This window comes from Nothobranchius furzeri, chromosome 9 (assembly GCF_043380555.1).
Source record: "Nothobranchius furzeri strain GRZ-AD chromosome 9, NfurGRZ-RIMD1, whole genome shotgun sequence".
NCBI lineage: Eukaryota > Metazoa > Chordata > Actinopteri > Cyprinodontiformes > Nothobranchiidae > Nothobranchius > Nothobranchius furzeri.
Window position 1 is genome coordinate 59,771,715 of NC_091749.1, and position 26,028 is coordinate 59,797,742.

Consider the following 26,028-nt stretch of genomic DNA (forward strand, 5'->3'; position numbering starts at 1 on the left):
TTTGAAAAATTAGATGAATTTATTTAGTTCAGATGTACATCTTGTAGCACAAACGATTACAGGCTCCTTCAGTCTTTTTTGCATTTAAACCAGCTGATGCGATTTAAATTCATCTGCGTATCTTAAGAAAGCGTTTCTCTTGGTGATACGTGCTCCTGGTGGACAAAAACTTTACCAGTAAGACTTTGAACCAAATGAACCCAATTTGAACTGAATAATAATTAAGTGAGCTAGTTTCTTGTTTCTTAACCTGACATTCAGTTTCCTGGAGAGACTGGAGTGAGGGCTATTCACACCATGTGGAAAGTGCTTTCCTGTCTTTAAGAGCTCTCGCACTTGGAAATAAAATCCTGTTTGATGGTTCCTAATCACGAGATCCAAAACCTTTTTCCTGTTGGATTTCCCAGCCGGTTCCACCAGGATCAGTCCTCCTCCGAGGAGAGGTGGGCTCCTTCGTCGTGAACTTCTCTGTAGGCGGCCATGGGGCCACCGTCAGGAGTGTAGCTCCCCATAGAGATCTTCAGTCCTTCAGACAGTTTCTGGGCTGCCAGCTTGACCTGCAGCTCCTGAAAATAAACACAACACAGAGAGAAAGCTGACATGAAAGGGCTGTGAAACAAAAACTCTAAACGTATGACTGATAATGAGCTTCAGTTTTTCAGAGTTTGGCTCTAAAGTCAGTCCTCTGGGTGTGAACTGGTTAGAGTCAGAATGCTGCCATCTACAGCGGGTGGAGGGACGTGAAGCTCACGTCTAACACATTATTTAAGGAAATGTCTTTTTCTGCTTCATTCTGTTTGGTTTTTTGTCTGTTTTAATAAGATCAGTGGGAAAAACACATTTAGATTGTTTTTAAATAATTTCTGAAAACATTACATGATCTGCCACCAGTGTTGAGAAAGTTACTTTTAAAAAGTAATTAGTTATAGTTACTAATTACTTTGGCAAAAAAGTAACTCCGTTACTAACTGAGTTAAGAGATTATAAAAGTAACTAATTACCAAGAAAAATAACTACTTACCGGGTAGTTACTTTTTTCATTAAAGAATACAAGAAAAATGGGTTAATTGAACTTAATTTACTATAAATTACTACAATAGTGAAATATAAATGACTAATGACTGGAACATAATAAAATGTATGTCCAAATGTTTTTTATAAACCTGAATAATTTAAATAAATAAGCACTTAACAGGAGGAACTACTAACAGGAACATTACACTAATCTAGACTATTAAAAGGTCACTGTGTGATTTTTAACAAGACCCCAATCAGTTAAAATTTAAAATTGCAAATAGAAACACCTGTAAAGGTTCCCGAGCCTTTAAATGGTCTCTCAGTCTAGTTAAATTACAGAAATGAATGAAAAATTTGCACAGCATTTTAAATTTTCCAGCTTCACATAATTGTGTGTTTTTAGTAGCATTTCTGTTGCTACTAATCTAGTAATGGTTAAATAAATAAATAAAATCCTTTAAAATGACACTAGAAGAGGCACAAGCCTGATGGAGGACTTACATTTACTAACTTGGGTCAGACCCAACCACAGAAGAGCTGAAGCTGGGTGGTAAAGACACACAGGTAGTTCTAATAACACCTGAGCTCCATGACGTCTGAGACTGATGCATCAGTGTTACAGCGGGACTAAAGACACGATCAGAAACAGGTTACAGCTGGATGATCTAGGAAGGTAGAATATCAGGACGTCTGAGCGGTGAACAGGTGAGCGGACCTTCGGGACGTCCCGCTGTCACGCTAAGAAGGGCATGGCTGCAGATCCACACCTGCAGCCGTAGACTAGTCATCACGTCTTCCTCGTTCTTCACGGGTCGTGACGCACTTGGATTAAAACATCTGCTTCTTTAGCTCCTGATCAGCTGATGACAACTTCAACACACCGCGCTGCTTAACGCACGCATTTCCTTATCAGTAACAGAAACGACGTTTTGATAAAAGAAGACGGTAATTCATTAGATTGCTCATTACAGAAAGAAATATTTTTTTTAGTAACGCAGTTATTTTAAACGGTGTTATTCCCGTCATTGCTAGCATGCAGTGACTGAGACAGTGAGGGTCTCCGGCCACCCGGCCAATCATCATCGTGTTTGTAAGAGCGTTACCGACACCTCTCTCTCCCTGGCTGCAGCTGAAGTGTGGCGTTCAGAAAGCCTCACACTGTTGCTCAACGTTCGACAAGCACATGGTAACGCACAACCTTCTGTCTCCAGTAACGGCGTTGCAACAGTGGGAAAAGTAATTAGATTATTCTGTTACGCAAAAAAAGAACGCCGTTAGTAACGCCGTTATTTTAAACGGCGTTATTCCCATCACTGTCAGTCACACATTGTTGGAGGACATATTTCAAGTAAAAGTTGAGTTGTCCTGTGTGTGCGTGTGTGTGTGTGTGAAGGAGAGTTTTATCTTCACTAACCTGCTGCTTCCTAGTTTGTTCTCTTAGGAGGACGGCCGACTCATCCAGTGACAGAAGTTGAGCAGGACTGTGGTGGAGAGGAGGGAGTTTGGCAGCAGTGATGTCATCCAGGTGTTTCCTGTCCCGCTCCTTCCTGGCCTGAGAAGAAAGAGGCGATGCAGTTCCAGATGACAGATCAGGTGACAAAGACCCCGATGGAGAAACGCTGTTTCTATGGAGAGGTCTAAAAACAGGGTTGAGAAGTTACTAATAAATCTTTAGAGCTATGAAGGAAAAAAGATGCACATCATTACACAATTTTATTAAATGAAATCTAAGTAAACCTACTGATTTGGTTTGAATTTTTCCCTTCTGGAGGGTGTGGATGTCTCACTCTTTTCCAGGACGCTAACGTAGTGGGGCTTGTTTGGTGGCTGCTTTCGTAGAAAGTAATTGTCTTTTACTCTGTGACTTTTTTGGTCTTGAGATTCACCAGCACCAGACAACGTGACCCCACCCAAGGCCTTTATGAGTTCTCCCTCTTTTGTTCCATCAGAATTCACAGGAGTTTCAGCTGCAGCCATCTCCACGACTTCAACGGCAGCAGGTCTGGAGACACACTGGTCCAGCAGCGTGGAGTTGTCCTGAACATGAACAGAGACACATAAGGTCTCTCTGACCTGAGGAGGATTGCTTGCAGCATCCTGATGTTTTTTGTCCTGAAGTGAGGCCCCTGATGTGGCAGAGACAGCACGTTGCTGGAAAGCTTTCTGATATTTGGACTGTAGTTCTGTTCTGGCTGCAGAAACCAAACTCTGCCTCCTCTCCTCTTCACACCGCTCTTCAATGGCGGAACGAACTTTCTCCACAAAGTCTTTGATCTTGTTCCCTTTGTCCGGAAGAGTCTGTAACAGCTTTCTGGAAACGACACAACACCTGTTATCTAAAACAATTTTTATAAAAATGCACCTTAATGTAACTGATTAATAATACAATAATAAATATGAGCTACGTGTGCTTGATTTACACCGTTTCATACCCATAAAATTACTGATTGTTTCCTTGAATGCTTTTAAAAGTCTGCTTTATTTTGTGTCTGCTGCGTTATAATTCAACACCAACATTTTTATCAACAAAAAACCCGATCCAGCACAGAATAAAGTTGGATTTTTTCATGAAGTCTTACTTGTTCGAAAGAATTTTCTCCTGTCGCAGCAGCAGATCTTGGAGCTCCTCTTTGCTCTGATGTCTCAGGTCTCCAACATGTCCCTGCCTCTCCGTCCACGATGAGGACATCGCTTTTAGCCACGAGCAGCTAGCTAAACTTGATACACAAATGGGGCGAGCTTAAAATTCAACGATAAAAAGTATCCGACTTTAAACACTGAGTTTTTAAATCCCTTTACTATATATAAAAATAATCAGAAAGTGAGTTTCTCTTCCTCCACACATTACGTTTCAAAATAAGGTTCTTCTTCTTTGAGAGCGGAAGTGAAACAGTGGCGCTCTACCGCCCCCTATCGCACAGTGGTCAACGCAAACCCGGCCAATGGAGTTGCTGCCTTCTTCTGGCCACTACAGTCACTACAACAACAGAAATGAGCTTAACTTGCTTAATATATATATATATTATATATATATGTATAGTTTTGTATATAAAGCATTTTTAAATATTTTTTTAAAAGACTACTGTTGCCAGCAAATAGTTTTAGGGTAACACTTGTACTAATCTTTACCATAATTTATTCATTAACTGGAACTTACTGAGTTCAGTCATACATTTTACTGTCTTCTTCGCAACTTTGTTGGCTGACTGTGTATAAATGAAATGATAAAACCGTTTACAATTACATCTAGTTGACAGAAACTCCTTTTGTCTGCTGTTTAGCGCTAAACACACTTAATCAGCTTATCCTGAGTTATTTGAGCATATCTGCCTTTGTTGTGACGACTGCCATCAGTCAGAACTTTTCAGGCTTCAGTCTCACAGTTTCCACAGCTGCATTTCCTGTCCGGATGTTTTCCATCCACCGATCGAAACCCTTTTTAACAGACAATGGCCCCCACTTTGACCAAGAAACTACAGCTGTTTCCTTTCTAGTCGTTCGAAGTCTGTTCAGTTTAAAGATTGAGCTGCAAATTGGAAGTTAAGTTTAACTCTAACAAACTTATAGAATGTTTTCTTTGATAAATGATAAAAACTTTAAATTGTAAGTTCCTGTTGTTTGTCACAGTAAAACACTGTAATATTTAATTGTGTTAATCTATTATCAACTGATGACTTTATTCCAGATCACTGATATTTGAAAAAGTTTATGTAATTCAACTTTTATCAGTCATACGGTATGTGTATCTATTCAATCTTTAATCTTTTTTTCTAAATAATGGAAAACTTTTATGCAAATTTCAACAAAAGATTTGCACTGATCTCAAAAATCACATATTTAATACTTTAATGTAAAGTTTCTTTACCTGCAAATGTATTTTTGTAAATTCGAGATAAAAGACAATCTGCAGCAAATACAATATTATATTATGCATTTATTGTATTTATAAAACATGGTGGTAAATTGTAGTTACATCAAAATTGTGAGGTTTAATGTTTGCTATAATGAAAACATGTGCCTTAAGATCCTTCAAACATATTCATGGCAGTACAAACAACAACATGAGTGTTGGAGGCTGAGGAACGGCAGTCCCAGTTAAATATATTAGCATCAAAATAACTTTAATCACCCTGTTGCCTGTTCACTTATTTATTGCCACCACCCTCAAAGAGTCAGATGTTCAAAGGTACAAAGCATATCAATAAATATTATTTACATACTGCCAAAATAGCAAAATATATTTATTTAAAATACATTCACTTAATATTTGTACAGAGAAAATATGAAATGGTGAAAATACAAACATTCTATTAACCCATGAACAGGAATGAATATTTATAACTTAATGATTAATGTAGTAAAAAAAATATTTACACCCTTCTGAGAGAAAAATCTGTTTCCATAAACAGAACTGGCTATTTATTTGATTAAACAGAATACTATTTTAGATTTTTTTTTTGTGTCAGAATGAACACAAAAAAATGACTGTTTGTCCCACTGCTTCAAAGGTAATTTATGCGTCACTGAAGAGGATTTATTCCATTGAAAACAAGAAAAATCTACAACCTGTGAAATGATCTTCAGCTGGATGTAAAATTCAATTGAAAGATTGTTTAAAGATTAGTCTGGTAACAACCTTAACACTGGCAATGAGGTGGAGTTTGTTAATAAACCTCTTTCTGTTCAAAAGTTCATAAATCAGCAGCCTTGAAAAGCCAAATATATCATGATTTCATCCAAACAGAAACGGAAAATAAAATAAAAAAAACAGGAGATTTTAGACCACGCTAACACCTGAAGCTGATTTCCTTTTTCCATCCAAAATAATTTATTTTTAAAGGTATGGAACACTTTTTGTCTGATAGGTTTGCAGTAGAGTCTAGTTGGAATTAAGTCGCACTCCGGAGGGAAAAACACCAGTACACCATTTCCAGGAAGCAGAAGTAAGCCACATCACAGCTGAGCTTGGAGTCTTATTTCCTGATATTTGGACCTCTTGCCCCAGATTAGAAAACAGCAATGCAATTTTACCACTGCCTTTCAACACTGATGTTTATCTCCACAAATAACACAAGCTTGGAGGAGTTCTGCAGGGTGGTGGAGTTGCCAATGCTAACAGTTAGCTTCTACTGGCCGAGACATTCTCTGCTATTTCCTGGAAGCTAAACCAACAACAGCCTTCCCCGTCGTGAGTCAAGATGGTGAATGCCAAGTGACAACGTGACGTAGATCTGTCGGGCTTTTTAAATCCTATAGAGATTTCCATTTTCTATCAGAAGCTAATACAGGAGATAGGTGTAGGAGACTTTTCATGTTCAGCCTGCATGAAAAACTCAGAGTGACCCATTATAATCAGAAATACAATTAAAATAATGGTTTTTCAGTGTTCCACACCTTTAAAGGTTATTAAAACGTGTTGGATATGCTAAGAATAATAAACTTTTTTATGAGAGTAATTCTCGTTTATTTGATGTTTGATTTTCAAAAGATGTCCTGAAAATTGAAACTGGATCATTTAAGTTTAAGTGCCAAATTCAAACCAAGTGCATTTATTTTAATTACTTGAACATGACTTTATCTGTTCCTTTGTGAAAATTCATAATTGCCAACAAAAAAGTAGCTACCAACCTAAACCAAAGACATTAACTCCCATATTTTTACTCTATGTTTATGTTTGCAGTCATTTCCATGAGCTTCATAAAAGGTGTGTAAACTTCTGACCGTCTGGGTGTTGTTTGAGAGGACATAGAGGACATAGAGGACGAGGACTCCGGTTTAGTTGACTGTCTGTCTCCATCCACCTCATCTCTTCCTGATTGAACCAAACTCACGGATTCGTTCTCAGACGGGTGGTTGTAGGTTGGTGTACCGTTCTGTGCTGAGGTGCTGGACTGCAGGAAGCGACTGTACTGAACTGGAGTGTATTTCAGCAAACTGGACTCCAATCTGCTGGGTGGAGGGTTAGCAGGTTTGAACATCCTTAGCTGCATGGGCATTGTTAGTTTAAATGATGGATAATGGACTGGAGATGACTGGGACGGGGGTTGCGTTGGGGATAATGGCTGTGTGGATGAAGACTGTTGTATGGGTGATGAAAGAGAGGTGGGTGATAGTGGTGGAGGTGATGATAGAGGTTGCATGGAATGGAGGCGAACAGGTTCAACGTCACGTGCTTCACAGCTGCAGTTGCACAGTCAGACACCAGAGTTAGAAACCAGCCCCAAACACACCCGGATGCTTCTAGACACGTGGACGCCTACCTGGAGAGCAGATCACAACCTACTCCGATGTCTCTAGTTTCCAAAGCTTCTCGTGGCCTGTTCTGTGTGGACATAAAATACTTCACTTTGTCTTCTAATTCATTATTCTAGGAAAAAAGGGTAAACAGGGAAAAATATGTCAGCTCAGCTACATGCAAAGGACGGCGGTCACTTTGCATGAAAAGCGCTTCGATAGACAGTGATGCAAGGGAACCACACAGAAGCGGCTGAAACACCAGGATGTCCTTTACCACACCACACCACATTGTCATCAGAAACGCTAATTAAACACACCAGGAAGCGTCGTCTTACCTCACACTCAACTATTGCAATTCTGTCTAAAAGCTCAGAGATGAACATGTCTTTTTGGGCCACTTGAGCTCGCAGGGATTCAACCTGCAAAAGTCAGAAAAATAGGCTCTTAGAAACACTCACAGTAGTATTTTAGAGTGTTTTTATTTAAAGAGCAAGTTACCCCAAATCAAGTTTTTTTTTTGTTTTGTTTTTTTTGCTGACAAACTATATAAATGAGTGTTGAGTCCTGTAGACATGTGTAGTCAATACTTTGGCACTTCAGAGCATCTTTGTTCAAAATTTTAAAAATCTGCCTAAAACTGTCAGTGTTGTGCCGTCTTCAGGTAAAAACTCTGCACTGCATTTGAATTTAAATCTGTCATCTCTATTGGCTAAGAGGTACCCTATGGCGTAAGCTGGTACCATATGATGTCACAATGCAGCTGTGAGCCTGTGTGTATTTGTTAGCGGCTCCGCCTACTCGGTCTGCCAGGCAACAGCATTTGTTGCATTTTTCAAACAGGAAGTGGGAGTGGAGTACGACTCTGGTAGGGGTGACTTGCTCTTTAATCAGAATAGGAATTCACATTTTGCATCAATTCCAGGGCTTTAAATAGCTATTTTACCCCTCAAGTCATCCAAAGCAAAAAATTCTCGTATCTTCTCATAGTTCGGGAATTCTGAATGCATGCAACTGAACAAAAACAAACAACAAAAAAATATCCTCACTTCCTCGATCATTCCTTTGACCTTCCTCTGCTGACAGAACACCATGTCGTTTAGGTGTCTGATTCTGTCACGGAGATCCTCCGTCTCACTCTGCAGGTCTTTGCATCTAAAGTAAACACATCATTCACATGCAAAAAAATGCATGTAATATAAATGTATATTTTTATAATTATTGTTTAAATGTGAATACAAAATAATCCGAGTTCAACAGTGCTGCAATTACTGGTGAAGAAATAGTAAAACTCAAACCTGAGAGGACACAACTTTGTACCTTTTGGCTGCAGCTGCATCGGTTGCGTCTGCGAGCGCCAATAAACGAAGACGCTGTTCATTTTCCTGCAGCTTCTTTTGGAATTGAAGCTTCTCCTGTGGACATTATTTTTGTTTTCTCAGTTTTGGTTTGGAAACATGGAGGAATGTAAACTCAAAATCATCTGCTTTTTCTGCCCTAAAAACAACATGACCATTGTTTATCTGAAACTGCAGCCAAATAAACAAGTGAGCGCAGGAATTTGTCATGGTGATATTTCCAGCTTGCTGTGTTTATCTGTTTGTTTACTTGCTGATGTCATAGAAACAAGCATCGTTTCGGTCATTTCTCAAAAGTTTTCACAACAAGAACTGAAGCTGAGTAAGTGTCTGTTGAGAATTCATCATGCAAAAACAAACAAACAAAAAAAAACAAAGTCCGGTAAGCTTTGAACCACCTTTCCCATACAGTCCAGGAGACGCTCCACCTCTAAGATCCGTTGGTCTCTCTCTGCAATCTTGACGTCCGCGATCATGATGTTCCTCTCCGCTTTCTCCAGGCGCCTGATGTACTCATCGAGTTGAGCCTGAGTGGGAAGAATTACTCCAATAACTACATAAAGAAGCAATGACCTTAATTAAAGTATTTCCTGCAAATTTCCCAAAATGTGATAAAAATCAGAGCCTTCAAAGCGTCTGAGGTAATCCCAGACCATCATTGTTGTCCAGATGGAAACACGTATGGTATTTGTTGTCAGTAACACAAGAGGAAGACTCAAAGACTGCAGACCTGTAGGTTTTCTATCTCTTCTCTGTGTTTCTGTTGTTCTTTTTGCAGCTTCTCTTCATATTCCCTCTGAAGTTTTTCCGAGAGCTCCTGCAGAGCCAGAGTGCTGGCCTCCCGTGAAGACTCCACCTGGACGATCCACAGCACAGCAAATTCAGGACAACCCTCAGCAGACAATAACATATTAGCACTGGAACAGATGCAGATGCAGCTACTGTGTGTTCCTGCGTTGTGCTGAGCTCAAACGTTAGCAAACCTGCTGCATCAAAGCTTACAGCGAGTTTAAGTCAACCTGGTTCAGAGAAATTTCCCATCTGAAACATCTGTGTGTTTGACATCATGCATCCCTACCTCCTGCAGATGTTTCTGTGGGTTTGTGTGAGCGTGCACTAAAGAGCTTATGTGGACAGATTACCTGAAGTCTCAGCGTCTGGTTTTCAGCGTGCGCAGCAGCAAGCTCCTGCTCCTTGTTTTTGAGCTTTTCCTGCGCTTTATCACAGGTGCTCCGCAAACTCTTCAGCTCCTCCCTCGTGTCCACTCTGTTCTGACAGTTCTCCAAAAGAGATTTCTGCAACACAAATGAATAAATGAATAAATCTCTCTGCAGAGGTTACTTGTTTTATAACTGTTGTGATTTGTCACCTGCAGGCTGAGGTTTGCAGATATCAGAGAGCTGTTCATTTGATCAAAGCTCTCCATGGCTGCCGTCCGGACCTTCACCTCTGACTCTAAACTCCTCCGGTGGGAGTTGGCTGCCTGCAGAAACAGATTTCACATTTATTCACGTTCGACAGCTGGGAGTTTGATGAGTGACTCCTGAGCCTCCAGCTTTGAGTTTGTGCATAATCCAGTACCCTGATTTCCTGTGAGAGCTTCTCCACTGATTGCTGCATCCCTCCAAACTGCCCATACATCCGCTCTCTCACCTTCTCCAGAGAGTCTCTCACCTGTTTACAGAAACCGAGAACACACTGATATCATCAACAGAAACCTAAAATTCCTGAACCTAACGAGGTGATGTGAAAACGAAGATGCCTCGCTCAGACGCTTCAGTTTAGACTCACCTCTCTGATGTACCTCATCTCATCATGCAGGTGACTGACCGTCCACTCTCGCGCCATAAGTTCCTGCTGCCTGTCCGAGCCCGTCCTCTGCACAACGCCATACACTTTGGGCCCATGGTGCTGCAGCAAGGTCTCTGACACCCCACTGGTTGTGTCACTGAGGTTCTGTGAAGGAGACAGGATCACACCGGTCAGGTTTCCATCCACTGAGAAAGTCCTACATGAATGCTCTGTGCATGCGCTTGCTAGCAGGCAGGAACCTGGTAGCTGAATGTGCTTGGATGCACATGCTCACATATGTGCACTTATAGTTGCCTCCAGCTCTGCTGCAGGTGAGCTCTACCTATAGGAGGCTGGTGAAAACAAGCTTGAAAAGGTGCAGAGTGCACCAGTGGTGTCATGTTTCTGCAACCTAGTACATGAACTCCTGCCAATTCTGTCTATTGTACTTCAATCAGCCAGTGAAAACAGACGCACACCACGGGCACAGAGAGCACTTTGCCCATGCTGAAACTGAAAAACAAAAGTGGTGGGTGCAGATAAATCATTGAGCAGTAACTTGGATCATATGTCTATGAATTTTTCACAGGCCTGTGTGTGTTGGACCAAATGAGAAAATGAATCATGTCTACTGGCTGTTTTTATTGCTGCTTGATTATTTTCATCATGGATTTTAAACGAATGGTCCAAATACTAAGTTCCTCTGACCTCAGTTTGGAAAAACAAAGATCGGCGATGATTAGACAAACGAGCTGAAGGCTACTCGCAACAGGACCGGTTATATCTGTTGTAAAACAACTCTGATCTTGTGAATGTCAGTTCTTCATGCAATTTAGAAAACTTTTACATTGTCATCAGTTTCACCTTCCAGCAAAAATATTTCTAAATTCCATCAACAAATGTAAAAGCTAAAAAAAGGAAAAGCTATCTAGCTCAACCACTAATTTCCGCTGCAACTAAACATTTAATTTTGTGTAAAAATATATTTAATGTGAAATGTAAAGCTGAGGAAATGCCTGCATAAACTACAATTTGAAGATTTGGGATGGTTTAATAATGCAATATTTCTTCATCGTGACTAGCCATTAGCTTATCAATCCAGTTTGTACGGATCTGTTTTTTTTCCAGACTTGTTCACAAAGCAGATAGGCATTAATTGAATGCAATATTTTAGCAGAACTGAGCTTCAAAAGATCAGAACCAATCTTTTAATATTTCTTTTGTCTGTTCTACTTTCGTTGAATGAAAGGTTTTTTTTCCCGTTGGCCAGTATTATGGGGAGAAAACAATTTCAAAAGATCTGTGTGTGTTGCTGAAATCTAGATGCACACCTCAAACATGATCCTCCAAAACTCAACTGTCTCTCAGAAGTTTTAGTATCATAGGAAAAATACAACGTTTCACAAGAGTTATTTGTTTTTCTTACGTAACCAGATGCTTTTTCTGGGGTGGAACCTGAAACATTGCAGTTTCAGTTGTACCAGTGTTTTTGACGGAGCGATGCTGTTGATGAAGTTAAAGGAAGCGGTGCCCTGACCAATCACAAGCTTACGATCTCCCATCACTTTAGACGGATAGTTAAAATTTCGGGCATGTCTCTGTCATCCTCCGAGCTCGTTGGAGAGCACCTGCGCCGACACACAGGTGTTGCGTGTCTCCATATCGACGTAGACAGAGAAGCATAAATCAGGCTTAATATCTCAAGGCATAAGCAGCGCTGGATGACTTTTTTCCCCTCTTCTCCTTGGGCTGGCTGTCTGTCAGTGCTCAGCGCGGGACACGCCTCATGGACAAGAATGCATCCTCTGTGCAAGATGGGGATGCTGCCATCACGAGGCCCTATGCATTGGCATTGCGTGATCTGTGTGTAGGGAGGGTTGATGCTGGCCATGAAACTCATGGAACAGGAGTTGGGGGGGGGGATATTATTGCTTAAAAAATGGGCTGCAGTAACTATTGTTGACCACAGGATGTCACTTGTACAAATTGTATCTTTAATCCTCCATTTGTTTTTAATTTTATTATCTAATTGTAGCAGAAATACAGCTTTTGAAAATCAAATGTTCAGAGGCAGCTAAGGCGGGAGATTTGTCATCTACCTGCATTTATTTCCCCAGAAGATCTTCAGGATGTCATTAATAACATGAATATAATGTTTATGAAATTCTCGAAGCACATGCACAGAAATGTGTGGTTTTATTACATCAGCAGCTCTTCCCATTGATTACTCACCCGGTTTAAGTGTCTGTCTACCTGCTGAGGCGACTCCCTGCCTGCCGGCCTCTCTCTGAGGATGAACCCGTTCTTCTTCAAGGCTTCGCTGGCATCCTTCTCTGTTTCAGCCTGCAGGCAGAAAATAACAAACATTAATAACGAAACGTGGATGATTTCCTTCAATCCAGGTCTGAATTATGCACATGAATCAGGGTTTCAGTTGTTTGTTCTGTTATTTTAATTTGCCTTTTAAACATTTATGAAGATTGTTTTAAATACCTAGCTGTTTTTAGTTATCTGGGTTGAGGTTTAAGGTTAAAAGGTACTTCAGGTTAGTTATTACAACAGAAAATATTTTTACGTGCTAAAGTTTAAAGAGGGATTTTATTTTTGAACAACGCTCTCCAGATTATGTCACCTTTTGCATTTTATCTTTCGATTTAAGACATTTTATACAAAAATGCAAATGAAAAAACATGATTTTTTTCTTCTTGAACTGTGCAAATGTTTTATTTCTCAGAATTTGTGTGTTTACTTGTGAGGAAGAAGATTTATTGTTTCACGGTGACTCAAATTGAATGAATATTTGGAGATCTCTTGATAGAAAAGTATTATGTTACATAATGACAGTGCTAAGAGGCACTTAGTTTCTTCACCGTTGTGTTGCATAGAGTAGTAAGAATGGAAAAGTAAAATGACAAATAAACAGATAGAAATTTTCATTTTAAATATTGTATCTGTATAATGTGTATACAAATATTGAAAGCCTTAGAATAAAGTCAAATAAAATCTAAAACACTATAAAATAAACAATGTTACTATAGTATTTTATTCAGTAAGTAGTTCAGTAAGAATCTTTTGTGATAAAAATTTTAAAACTGTAAAAATATATGATAGTAGTGTTTGTAAGCTTATATTTAAAAATACAATTTTCTTCTGTTACTCCTAGCTGTGTTTTAAGGCAAAGTTAACTGAAAAAAAACATTTTTACATGTAATTTTATAACAACTTGCTTTTTATGTAAGATCTAGTTCTCTGAGTTTAAGGGGAGGACTGGGCAGTTGTTGCTTGCTTTTAGCACCCCCTAGTGTCCATTTACTCGTCTCGTCGTCTCGTCTTCCTCCGCTTATCCGGGTCCGGGTGGCGGGGGCAGCATCCCAACTAGGGAGCTCCAGGCCGTCCTCTCCCCGGCCTTGTCCACCAGCTCCTCCGGCAGGACCCCAAGGCGTTCCCGGACCAGATTGGAGATGTAACCTCTCCAACGTGTCCTGGGTCGACCCGGGGGCCTTCTGCCGGCAGGACATGCCCGAAACACCTCCCCGGGGAGGCGTCCAGGAGGCATCCTGACCAGATGCCCAAACCACCTCAACTGGCTCCTTTCGATCCGGAGGAGCAGCGGTTCTACTCCGAGTCCCTCCCGAATGTCCGAGCTCCTCACCCTATCTCTAAGGCTGAGCCCGGCCACCCTACGGAGGAAACTCATTTCAGCCGCTTGTATCCGCGATCTCGTTCTTTCGGTCATTACCCAAAGCTCATGACCATAGGTGAGGATTGGGACGTAGATCGATCGGTAAATCGAGAGCCTGGCTTTCTGGCTCAGCTCCCTCTTCCCCACGACAGATCGGCTCAGCGTCCGCATCACTGCAGACGCCGAACCAATCCGCCTGTCGATCTCACGATCCCTCCTACCCTCACTCATGAACAAGACCCCGAGATACTTAAACTCCTCCACTTGAGGTAGGACCTCTCCCCCGACCCGGAGGTGGCAAGCCACCCTTTTCCGGTCGAGAACCATGGTCTCAGATTTGGAGGTGCTGATCCTCATCCCAGCCGCTTCACATTCAGCCGCGAACCTACCCAGCAAGAGCTGAAGGTCAGAGCTGGATGAAGCTAGGAGGACCACATCATCCGCAAAAAGCAGAGACGAGATTCTCCTGCCACCAAACTCGACACACTCCACACCACGGCTGCGTCTAGAAATTCTGTCCATAAAAGTGATGAACAGAACCGGTGACAAAGGGCAGCCCTGGCGGAGTCCAACCCTCACTGGGAACCGGTCCGACTTACTACCGGCTATGCGGACCAAACTCACGCTCCTCTGGTAAAGGGACTGAATGGCCCTTAACAGAAAGCCACCCACCCCATACTCCTGGAGCGTCCCCCACAGGGTGCCCCTGGGGACACGGTCATAAGCCTTCTCCAAATCCACAAAGCACATGTGGATTGGTTGGGCAAACTCCCATGCCCCCTCCATCACCCTTGCAAGGGTATAGAGCTGGTCCACAGTTCCACGGCCAGGACGAAAACCACATTGCTCCTCCTCTATCTGAGATTCAACTATCGATCGGACCCTCCTCTCCAGTACCTTGGAGTAGACCTTTCCAGGGAGGCTGAGGAGTGTGATCCCCCTATAGTTGGAACACACCCTCAGGTCACCCTTCTTAAAGATGGGGACCACCACCCCGGTCTGCCACTCCCTAGGAACTGCCCCCGATGACCACGCAATGTTGTAGAGACGTGTCAACCATGACAGCCCTACAACATCCATAGCCTTGAGATACCCAGGACGAACCTCATCCGCCCCCGGGGCTCCGCCGCTGTGTAGTTGTTTGACTACCTCAGCAACTTCTGCCCCCGAGATCGGACAGTCCATCCCCAGGCCTCCCAGCTCTGGTTCCTCCTCGGAATGCGCATTGGTGGGATTGAGGAGCTCCTCAAAGTATTCCTTCCACCGTCCGACTATAGCCTCAGTTGACGTCAGCAGCTCCCCATCCCCACTGTAAACAGTGTGAGCGAGTTGCTGCCTTCCTCTCCTGAGGCGCCGGACAGTTTGCCAGAACCTCTTTTGAGCCGATCGATAGTCTTTCTCCATGGCCTCACCAAACTCCTCCCACGCCCGAGATTTTGCCTCGGCAACTGCCACTGCTGCACTCCGCTTGGCTATCCGGTACCTGTCTGCTGCCTCCGGAGACCCACAGACCAGCCACGCCCTGTAGGCCTCCTTCTTCAGCCTGACGGCTCCCCGAACCTCTGGTGTCCACCAGCAGGTACGGGGGTTGCCACCACGACTGGCACCGGCCACCTTACGACCACAGCTAGCAACAGCCGCCTCGACAATCGCAGAGTGGAACAAGGCCCACTCGGACTCAATGTCCCCCACTGCTCTCGGGACGTGGTCAAAGCTCTGCCGGAGGTGGGAGTTGAAGACCGTCTTGACAGGTTCTTCTGCCAGGCGTTCCCAGCAGACCCTCACTATGCGTTTGGGTCTGCCAGGTCTACGCGGCATGTTCTCTTGCCATCTGATCCAACTCACCACCAGGTGGTGATCAGTTGACAGCTCCGCTCCTCTCTTCACTCGGGTGTCCAAAACATACGGCCGCAGGTCAGATGATACGACTACAAAATCTATCATCGACCTGTGACCTAGGCTGCCCTGGTACCAAGTGTACCGGTGGGCATCCTTATGTTCGAACATGGTGTTCGTTATGGCCAAACTGCGGCTTGCACAGAAGTCCAATAACAAAACACCGCTCGAGTTCTGATTAGGTGGGCCGTTCCTCCCAATCACACCCCTCCAGGTCAAGCTGTCATTGCCCACGTGAGCATTGAAGTCCCCCAGCAGGACAATGGAGTCCCCTGATGGAGCACTATCTAGCACTCGTCCCAGGGACTCCAAAAAGGGTGGGTACTCTGAACTGATATTTGGCCCATAAGCACAAACAACAGTCAGGACCCGTTCCCCGACCCGAAGGCGCAAGGAAGCTACCCTCTTGTCCCCCGGGGTAAACCCCAACACACAGGCAGAGAGTCTCGGGGCTAACAAAAAGCCAACCCCAGCCCTCCGCCTCTCACCCGGAGCAACTCCAGCAAAGTAGAGTGTCCAACCCCTCTCCAGGTCTCGGGTTCCAGAGCCAATGCAATGTGTCGAGGTGAGTCCGACTATATCTAGCCGGTACCGCTCAACCTCTGCCACAAGCTCCGGCTCCTTCCCCGCCAGCGAAGTGACGTTCCATGTCCCAAAAACTAGTTTTCTTGTCCGGGGATTGGACCGCCAAGGCTCCCGCCTTGGTCTGCCACCCGATTCGCATTGCACCGGACCCTTCATGTTCCTCCTGCGGGTGGTGGGTCCACAGTTGGACGAGCCCATGTATCCGGTTCGGGCTGGGCCCGGCCGGGCCCCATGGGCGAAAGCCCGGCCACCAGGCGCTCGCTCACGGGCCCCAACCCCAGGCCTGGCTCCAGGGTGGGACCCCGGTAACCCTCCGGGCCGGGTACTCCGACTCTTCGTTTTAACCGCCATGAAAGATCCTTCGAACCGTTCTTTGTCTCACCCTTCACCTAAGACCAATTTGTCATGGGACACCCTACCAGGGGCACTAAGTGCCCCAGACAACATAGCTCCTAGGATCATTAGGGCACTCAAACTCCTCCACCACGATAAGGTGACGGTTCAAGGAGGAAGTGTCCATTTAGTAGAACTGAAAGCAAAACCAATCTTCTCACTGTGAGTTCGTCTTTTTAACACATTAATCTGAAAGCTGGAATGTCTCCTCAGCCTTCATTAGCATCTAAAGGAGCAATTCATCACTACATTAAACAGATCATCATGATCTAAAACATGCAGGAACTCGTGCTGGAAGCAGACTGCAGAGCCAGGCATGTCAGCTCCAACAGAGCAGACCGGCACTCTGAATATGCAAATGGCGCATTCCGCCCACAAAGGGCGGTGGGGGTCTGAGTGATATTTAATTAACCCTGTAAAGGTTCGTGTTAGTACAGTGCCCGTCTGGTGACATTGAGGGAAAAAAAGTAACTCGTGGCCACGAGAGACATAATGCATTCCCACGAGTTATTAATACATGGCCAAGAGAGACTTAATGTATCTCGTGGCCACGAGTTACCTTTTTTTCCCCTCAGTGTCACCAGATGGGCACCATATGTTAGCACATACTGGCTCAAGAAAATATTTTTAAAAATATGAAAAAGTTGCAAAGTGTCCCTTTAACATGAAGGTAAAATGGGAAAATAGTCTTCTACCCCTTTTTCCTGCATTAGCCACCGATAGAAAATAGACAGAAAAACACTTGGTTCAGAAAAGCCCGACAGACAGTCACACTGTCACTTAACATTCATGGAGTCACACGTTGACTTGAGACAGGGAAGGCTGATGTTGGTTTAGTGTCTGGAAGGGAGCAAAGAACGCCTCGGCTATATGAGCTAACCGTTAGCATTAGCAAGTCCCCAACACAGCAGAACTCCTTCAGGCTTGTGTTATTTGTGGAGATAAAACATCCATGTTGCAAAGCAATTGGAGTCAGTGGTAGAGTCAAGTTGCTGGTGGCCAGTCCAATGCGAGATGTCCAAATATCACAAAACAAGGCTCCAAATCCTTCTTCCAACTCCTCTGGCTTGCACAAGGTCTTCATTTATACTAGAGGCCACAGCAAATGCATTGGAAAAACTAGTGAACTTTAAGGTGTATGCCAATTTCTATATGTAATGTTTTCAAGGATTTAAGGCTTAATTTCACCAATTTCCTCGACTGTACCAAAATAAAATTCAAATAGTAATCAGTAGTAATTATTCAATCTTATTTTATTAAGTAATCAAAGGCAATCTAGCTGAAACAAGATTTATGGTTGATCTCAATCAAAAAGATTTTTTCAAGTAGAAACACAAATAAACTAATTATCATATTTAATCAGTTAACAGAGATATTCACTGAATAATGAAAATAATGGGGGGGAAAACATAAATCAATTTCAGCAAAACATTATATAACATAACTTCAGGGACTGATATTTTTTAAGTTAAGTCAACATGTTGGATTTACAGTGCAGGTTTACCAAACCAGCTTGTTTGCCAAAGATTTAAAATGATCATTTTTGTTTTCACGTATCTATTACAGCAACCGCCCTTCTTCTGTTTCACCTACAAATTGTCAAAACACTGCAGACATGCTGCAGGCCAGCTTGTGTTCCTGCATCTCTTCAGTCATCACGTCAGGTTGACAGCTTCCAGTGATGAACCAAAACTGGTTTCTTATCTCAAGCTACGCTCTGCGTAATTTTTCATTTTTGTAGTGATACGAATCATTATATAAACTCTTGATTTGTGCAGATCCTGTAAGGTTGTTGACTCCTTTGATTGTGTTTTTGTTGCTTGGACAAACTGATAATTGCCTCAAAATTTGACTGTACAAACATTTCTACCTATCTTCACGCCCACTTGCATGTTTGTATGTGTGCCATTATTAGATAGGGTCTTTAATACTTTGTTTTGGTGCAGTTAGTTGCAGTATTTTGTTTCTCAAAGTGCCAAATAAATGAAACCAACTAACAAGCATTCAGAGGAGGAGGCGACAGTCTCTTAGAGATATGAGTGGGGAGGGACACGGACAAAGACGCCAGTGTTGTCTCTTGGACTGGGCCGAGCTTCACATTTCATCAGCACTTAATCTACAGGAGGCATGCTGCTGGGATGCAGTGGCGGCCCGCTAAAATGCCGATGTGAATTCCAGCAGATGTGGGGAAGAACAGGCGTTTTCCTGTTTGTACACTAATGCAGCTCACAGCTTTATTTGCCGCCCATCAACTTTGAATTTTACAGTAGTGGCGTTTGATCACACAGAGCAGGTGGACTGTGTTTCCACACAGTACAGAGTTTCCATTGTTTTAGAGGAGCCAGCATGTTTGACATCAGAGAAACCTCTTTGTTATTATCTCTACCTTTTGAGGAACTGAACTCAGCTCCTACGTAAAAGTTGCGTTTGACGTCACGACACAAAGACCCTCTCATGCAGCTTATCAGGCTGAATCACATTCTCCCCGACGACACAGACAGTCATTAACGAGACGAAACCCAATGCTGCAGGTTTAACAACATTTTTCAGCTCAGCATCTGTGTCCTCTTTGTGTAGGGTGGAGCTGATGTATACCATCTCATTTGGGACAAAGTAACTGGCTTGGGTTCAAGATGAGTCAGGTTGCAGGACACACCCTTTCTAATTTAGCTGTGGATTTGCTCACTTCCTCCTTCCCTGATTAACTTCATAACTTCCTTCTGGAGCAAATCAAGAGACCGACCTAAAGTGAAATTGTGTCAATGATCACAACGAACAAGAACATGAACACCTGAGTGTGTAGGAATGCGGGTTAAAGATGAAATAGTTAACACTTGTTTATGTCATGGTCTGAGGTTTGTGGATGCCAATTAAAAACTACTTGCGAGTCCTTAATTACAGGTGGGCGGTGCCAAGGAGCGGGCAGTGGTTACTGATCCACCATCAACCTGGGTGGGTATAAAATGTCTTCCTCCAAATCATGTGTAGAACTACCGACCTATCTCTCTCCTCCCTTTTCTGTCCAAAATCATTGCAACAGCGGCTTTCAAGCAGATCACAGAATACCTCTCAAAAACTGTCTGCTTGACCCTTACCAATCTGGGTTCAAAAAGGGCCACTCCACTGAACCTGCTCTGTTAGCAGTGACCGAATCCTCAAAAGAAGCTAGAGCGACTGCCAAATCCTCAGTGCTTATCCTGCTCGACTTATCGGCAGCATTTTACACCATCAACTATGGCTTCCTTTTGTCCACACACTCTAGCATGGGCATCACAGAGAAAGCACACGCCTGGTTTGAATTGTACCTCACAGGGCGATCATTCAGTGTATCTTGGCTTGGACAATCCTCTACTGTGCACCATCTTGCCACAGGAGTCCCCCAGGGCTCTGTACTAGGACCTCTTCTCTTTGCCATATACACCACCTCACTGGGTGAGATCATTCGATCACATGGCTTCTCCTACCACTGCTATGCAGATGACACCCAGCTCTATCTGTCATTTCCACCGGACGATCACACTGTCTCTGCACGAATATCAAACTGTCTCTCTGACATATCAAAATGGATGAAATCCACCATCTCCAACTCAACCTCTCTAAAACAGAACTAATTGTCATCCCAGCAAAACCATCCATACAGCACAATATCTCAATCAAAATGACTTCCTATCTCTGGCTCCTTCAAAGGCAGTTCGAAATCTGGGTGTTGTGATTGATGAACACCTGACCTTTAAAGATCATGTTGCCTCTGTTGCTCGTTCATGCCGCTTTGCGCTGTATAACATACGAAAGATCAGACCATACCTAACACAACGTGCCACCCAGCTCCTGGTGCAATTTACTGTCATCTCCTGCCTCAATTACTGCAATGCTCTTCTAACTGGTCTTCCAGCCTGTACTGTGAGACCTCTTCAAATGGTCCAGAACGTAGCGGCGCGTCTGGTCTTCAATCAGCCAAAAAGAGCACACGTCACCCCTCTGTTCATTGAGCTCCACTGGCTACCGCTAGCAGCACGCATCAAATTCAAATTGCTAACACTAGCTTACAAAGTTCGAGATGGTACGGCTCCCATCTACCTGAATCCTCTTGCAAAGTCTTACGTCTCGGCCCGGGCGCTTCGTTCATCACAGGGTCGTCGCTAGCAGTGCCTACACCACGCTCAGGACAATCCAGATTCTTCTCATGCATCCTTCCACAAATGTGGAATGACCTTCCAAGCACTACCAGAACAGGGGCTTCCTTTTCAATTTTCAAGAAACCCTGCTCTTCAGAGAGCATCTTTTAAACTAGCACCCTCCCTGCACCCGTCCCCCCTCTCTACTGTTCACTCCTTTTTCCCTAGTCTCCATGACTGAAGTCAAGTTGTTGTTGTTATTGTTGTTGTTAGCCTCAAGGGCAATTTGCCGATTATCACTTGTAAGTCGCTTTGGACAAAAGCGTCTGCTAAATACATAAACATAAACATAAAGGGAGGAGTGAGACACCTTCACCTTGCTGGATGATGACTCACCTTGGGTACACAACTCAAACCTGTGTAGCACTTGCCTAATTAATCCTACATCTCAAGTACTGGTTTCTTGTGGTCCTCCCAAGTCTCTTTGTTTCTGCTTCCCTTTGCCTCCAGAACACAAGCCTACGCTTACCACTCCACCATACTTCCTCGGATCTCACCCCTGGACCATGCCTCGCTCCTCATACCCAGCTGACCCTCTCTCCACCGCTCACCTGCCCCCTCCTGTATCCTGCTCCCGAGTTCCATCGAAGGATTCCTAAAAGTCTGGTTACCAAACTCGGACCTGACCTCCCTTCCCTCAGGAACTTGTTCTCCCCGCCAGACCTGTAAGCGTTTTATTCATCTCCATCTGCCAACAGTTACTGACTCGTGTCTGTTTCTAGACCCTCTCCCTCGGACCGGCAGATAGCTGAGATCTTCTCCTCCCTTTTAGATGGTGCTCCTTCAGTTAAATCAACCTTTAGTTACGTTTTACTCGCCCAGTTGTCTCGATTTTCTGATTCTGTTTGTCTTGGGTCAGAAGAATCCCCCAAAACATGACAGTTTACCGCACACCTGTTAAGGTAAAGAAACAGCCGCAAAATACCAGAAGCCTCTGAGCTGGCTCAGGAACTCGTCAAGATCGAAATGATCAGATAAAACTGTGGCTTAACTTTGAACCATAACAGTTGAAAATCTCCTGGTTTAAGTGCACCATTGATGGTCTGCTTTCATGGTTTGTAATAAGATTCACTGAATGTATGTTTTGTTAAAGTGAAATTCAGCTAAAATTCACAAATATAAACTAATGATGTAATGGGGAAAAAGGAGAAGGAAAAACTGAGTTCAAGTGTGTGTGTGTGTGTGTGTGTGTGTGTGTGTGTGTGTGTGTGTGTGTGTGTGTGTGTGTGTGTGTGTGTGTGTGTGTGTGTACACACCTGCTGTTATGGTTGATTCACTCAATCAGATGAGGACAAATAAAAACAACGGTGCACTTTTGGAGGTCAGTGTAGATCAGTGAGTATTTGACCTTTGACTTTTAGGTGATGCACATTAAGTGTTGTCCGTTGAGATGACTGAACAGTTGCAGAAGCTGCAGACTTGCATCATCTCCAAACACACAGCGAGGTATCAACTTTAGGCTTTCCCCAGTTCTGTTTTCATTTGTATCAACACCAGAGGGGAAAAACAATACCTCTGAGATAAAAACTCGTCCCTCTAGTTTCACCGAAAAGTGCATAAAGCTTAGCGACGTTTATTATTCTTGGCTTTAACTCTAAAAGAAAAAAGCTTTGCAACAAATAAAAAAATGCCCAGATGTTTTAGAGCCTCTCCAATTCTTGCAGTAGATTTAAAGAAGTAACCCCCAAACAGATGCAGGAAGAGCATGTAAACCCCTCACAGGAAGGCCACAGCGGTCATTTTAACTGGAAATGCTTTAGCTGTGAGGCAACCTTTCAAAACACCAACACTTTTCACCCTGACTGCACAAAGTCCAGGAAAGTTCCCAAAAAATCCACAGATCCTCTCATTTACAGCTGTACTCGTGTAAGGTACGAGAACTGAACAAGAACGTTTCTTCTTGTATGGAAAAAGGAACAAATCTGTACTCTTTGAATCAGAAAGAAATCTATAATCTGGTCTGAATTCTTTGAAACGGAGAAATGCCACAGAGTCACAGGGAGAACAACTCAGAACGGCCCCAGCTGAGATCTCAAATTCTTAAAAGGGTCCAAACTATAAAACACTGACAAATATAATAGTTCTAAGGTTGATACGAAACACATTTATGAACTTCTTTGCACAAAATCCCACTCAAATGAAGTTATCTCAGCAATTTTATTATTGACAGTTTCAGTACCTTCCAGAATGAGCCGTTTCAGGGCTCCGTCACTTTAAAATCACAAACAGGAACTAGCCACGCCCACTCTTCACTCAGGCTGCTATTAGCTGAGAAGCTTTGATATCAGGGAGGGGCTCTTAGTGGAGCCACTGCTCTTCCAGCACTAGCTCTCCTGTGGGAGAGAGGTAGTTTTATTCTAGTTTTCCAGTTTGTGACATCACAAACGGGGACTTTTAAATGTAACATTTACAGGACATAATTCCTAAAACAAAACACTGAAAGAAAATGGATCAATGAGATTTTTTTCATGTTTGGAGTATTTAAAGAGGCAGTAGAGACCATCATGGTAGCACAAAAGGATGCAAAATGTGAGAGTAGCAGGGGCAACCTGCGATGATAATTCATTGGTTGTGTGCATTAGCGGGAGGGTGCTGTTGGAAGATTTAAGTTCTCTGTGCGGGGAGGAGGTGGGACGTTACCGCAGTCTGCTCAATCCTATGACTTTACTTTGTGAATTGAATTTTTTGACTCTTTCCTTGTTGTATTTATGAGCTGGATGGTAAATTATCTATTTGATATAGCTCCTTCTGGGGTCCTGCAACCCCCCAAGGTGCTTTACAACACAGTCATCTACCCATTCAAACACACATTTACAAGCTGATGGTGGTGAGCTACACTGTAGCCGCGGCTGCCCTGGGGCGCATTGGCAGAGGCGAGGCTGCTGAGCACTGGCGCCACCAGTCACTGTGACCACCATCAGTGGCAAGGCGAGTTAAATTACTTGCCCAAGGACACAAAGACAGTAACAGATGGGGCTCGAACTTGCAACCCTCCAGTTATGGAAATTATCTCTGTTTCTCAGAGTTATCTACAGCAGGTAAGATGTTGATTGTTTATAAATTTCCCATATAATTCCACTTTAAGAGACTCAACAATCACTTTGAGGAAGAATAAACCGATATCAGGTTATAAAAAAAAAAGAAATAGAAAATTAACTTTATCATTTGAAACCTAAATTAAGGTTTGCATTCCTTTGCTGCAGAGCTACTCTGTCATTTAATGGGAACTTTTCTGAGAATTACAAAGAGGTGTGGTAGCCAGATGAGCGCCACACTCCCTGGCCAAGGTTCATGTAGAGAACGTGCCATCGTAATGCTGTCAGAGAGCTGTTGCACGAGTGAAGCAGAAAGTTTAAGAGAAACCTCAATAATAAAAGGAAGTAGTGCTCAGTTCTCACACTCTCACTGGCCAAAGTGAGCCAAACTCTCAAAACACACAAAGGCTGCGAGCCACCTAGAGTAAACACACACACACACACACGCACGCACACACACACAGACGCACGCACGCACGCACACACACGCACACACACACAGCCTGGAGTGTTCTCACAACACCAAAACTCACAGAGATGTCTTCAACCTAAGCAAAGAATAATTTTGTTAATTTGTTTTAATCTCTGAGTCGAGTCTCTCAATCCTGCTGCTGAATATTTTCTGTTGCATTCTCCAGTCTTTGAAGTAAATGAAAAACAGCTGTGTGTGTACTATCTCTCTCTCTCCCTCTCTCTCTCTCTCCCTCACACACACACACACACACACACACACACACACACACACACACACACACACACACACACACACACACACACACACACTCCCAGTCATCTTTGTACAACTGGAGCAGTTGATAAAGACAAATAAATCTCAGCGGCACCACCGTCTGATGATAAGCTGACGTTTTGGGTGTGTACCTTTATTCATTTTGATATTTAAATATTTAATTTAACCTAATTTCACTTTCTATCTGTCTAAAAAGAGCTGACACACATGCAGAGGGAGGGGGACAGGCGTCTAACTCACCTTGTCCTCGGTTTGTGGCTCCTTCTTCCCATTACTTCCTGCAGGTAAAGTTAACCTGAGACGTGCAAATCTTCTCTGTGAAAAACACACAGAAAGACAACAAACATATTAATATCAGATCATTTATTTTGAATGCAGTCACTATCAGAAGGTCAGGAGTTTATTTATAGGAAATGAGCAGCAAACAAAATGTATGTAAATGCTGTAAACTGTAAAAAAGGCAGCATTTGTTCTACTCCAAAAGCAAAACTGACGGTGTAAGCAGATATTCTAAACTCCACATGTGTCTGCAACAGAAAAAAATCCCCCTCGGTTTGTAAAATATTGTAGCGATGGTGTGACTTTTAACCGAGAGGATATTAAAAAGCTGTTTTAGAGCAAAGGCCCATTTAGTATCAGAGCTGTTCAAATAAACATGACACTCCTCTCGTTACATGCTTGTGGGAACACACACACACACACACACACACACACACACACACTGAGTCCAGACAAACAATGGGGAGATATAGAAGCACATAGAGAGAAGCTGAGTGTCCTGACTTCTTGGGGACGTCTCACCTCATTTGAAGGCTCTGCAGAGTCCTCTGTTGTGGTGGTGCTGGTGGACACAACTCGTCTGGAACTGTAGCGAAGCATGTCTCCTCTTCTGTCCACTCCTCGCTGGTCTTTCTCTGCCTCTCCAGCCCTCCTCCCACTCTTCCTCTCACTCTCCTTCCGGAGTTCTGCTCAGTTTCTCAGACTGACCATCTGCCCCCTCCCAACACACCCCTCAGCTCCAGTCAGAGAAGAGGAGGGAAATTCCTCTCTGTCAGCCGTCTACTGCAGGTCCGCAGATCTCTGAGGGTCAGGGGCCCTCTCCTTTTCTGTGAGC

General features: G+C 43.4%; 1 protein-coding gene across 1 annotated transcript; it reads right to left on the reverse strand.

The window, feature by feature from the left end:
- myzap (myocardial zonula adherens protein) lies at positions 1–25,944 on the reverse strand. Its single transcript, XM_070554444.1, has 20 exons — positions 25,716–25,944; positions 25,155–25,229; positions 12,633–12,743; positions 10,401–10,565; positions 10,191–10,283; positions 9,979–10,092; positions 9,752–9,904; positions 9,340–9,465; positions 9,008–9,136; positions 8,572–8,666; positions 8,301–8,406; positions 7,590–7,673; positions 7,278–7,384; positions 6,676–7,197; positions 4,399–4,543; positions 4,175–4,223; positions 3,597–3,756; positions 2,759–3,328; positions 2,432–2,654; positions 1–566 (listed from the first exon to the last, which is right to left on the reverse strand). The coding sequence occupies exons 1-20, from the start codon at positions 25,791–25,793 to the stop codon at positions 423–425; spliced, it is 3,249 nt and encodes a 1,082-aa protein (XP_070410545.1). The 5' UTR covers positions 25,794–25,944; the 3' UTR covers positions 1–422.
- Positions 25,945–26,028: the final 84 nt, after the last annotated feature.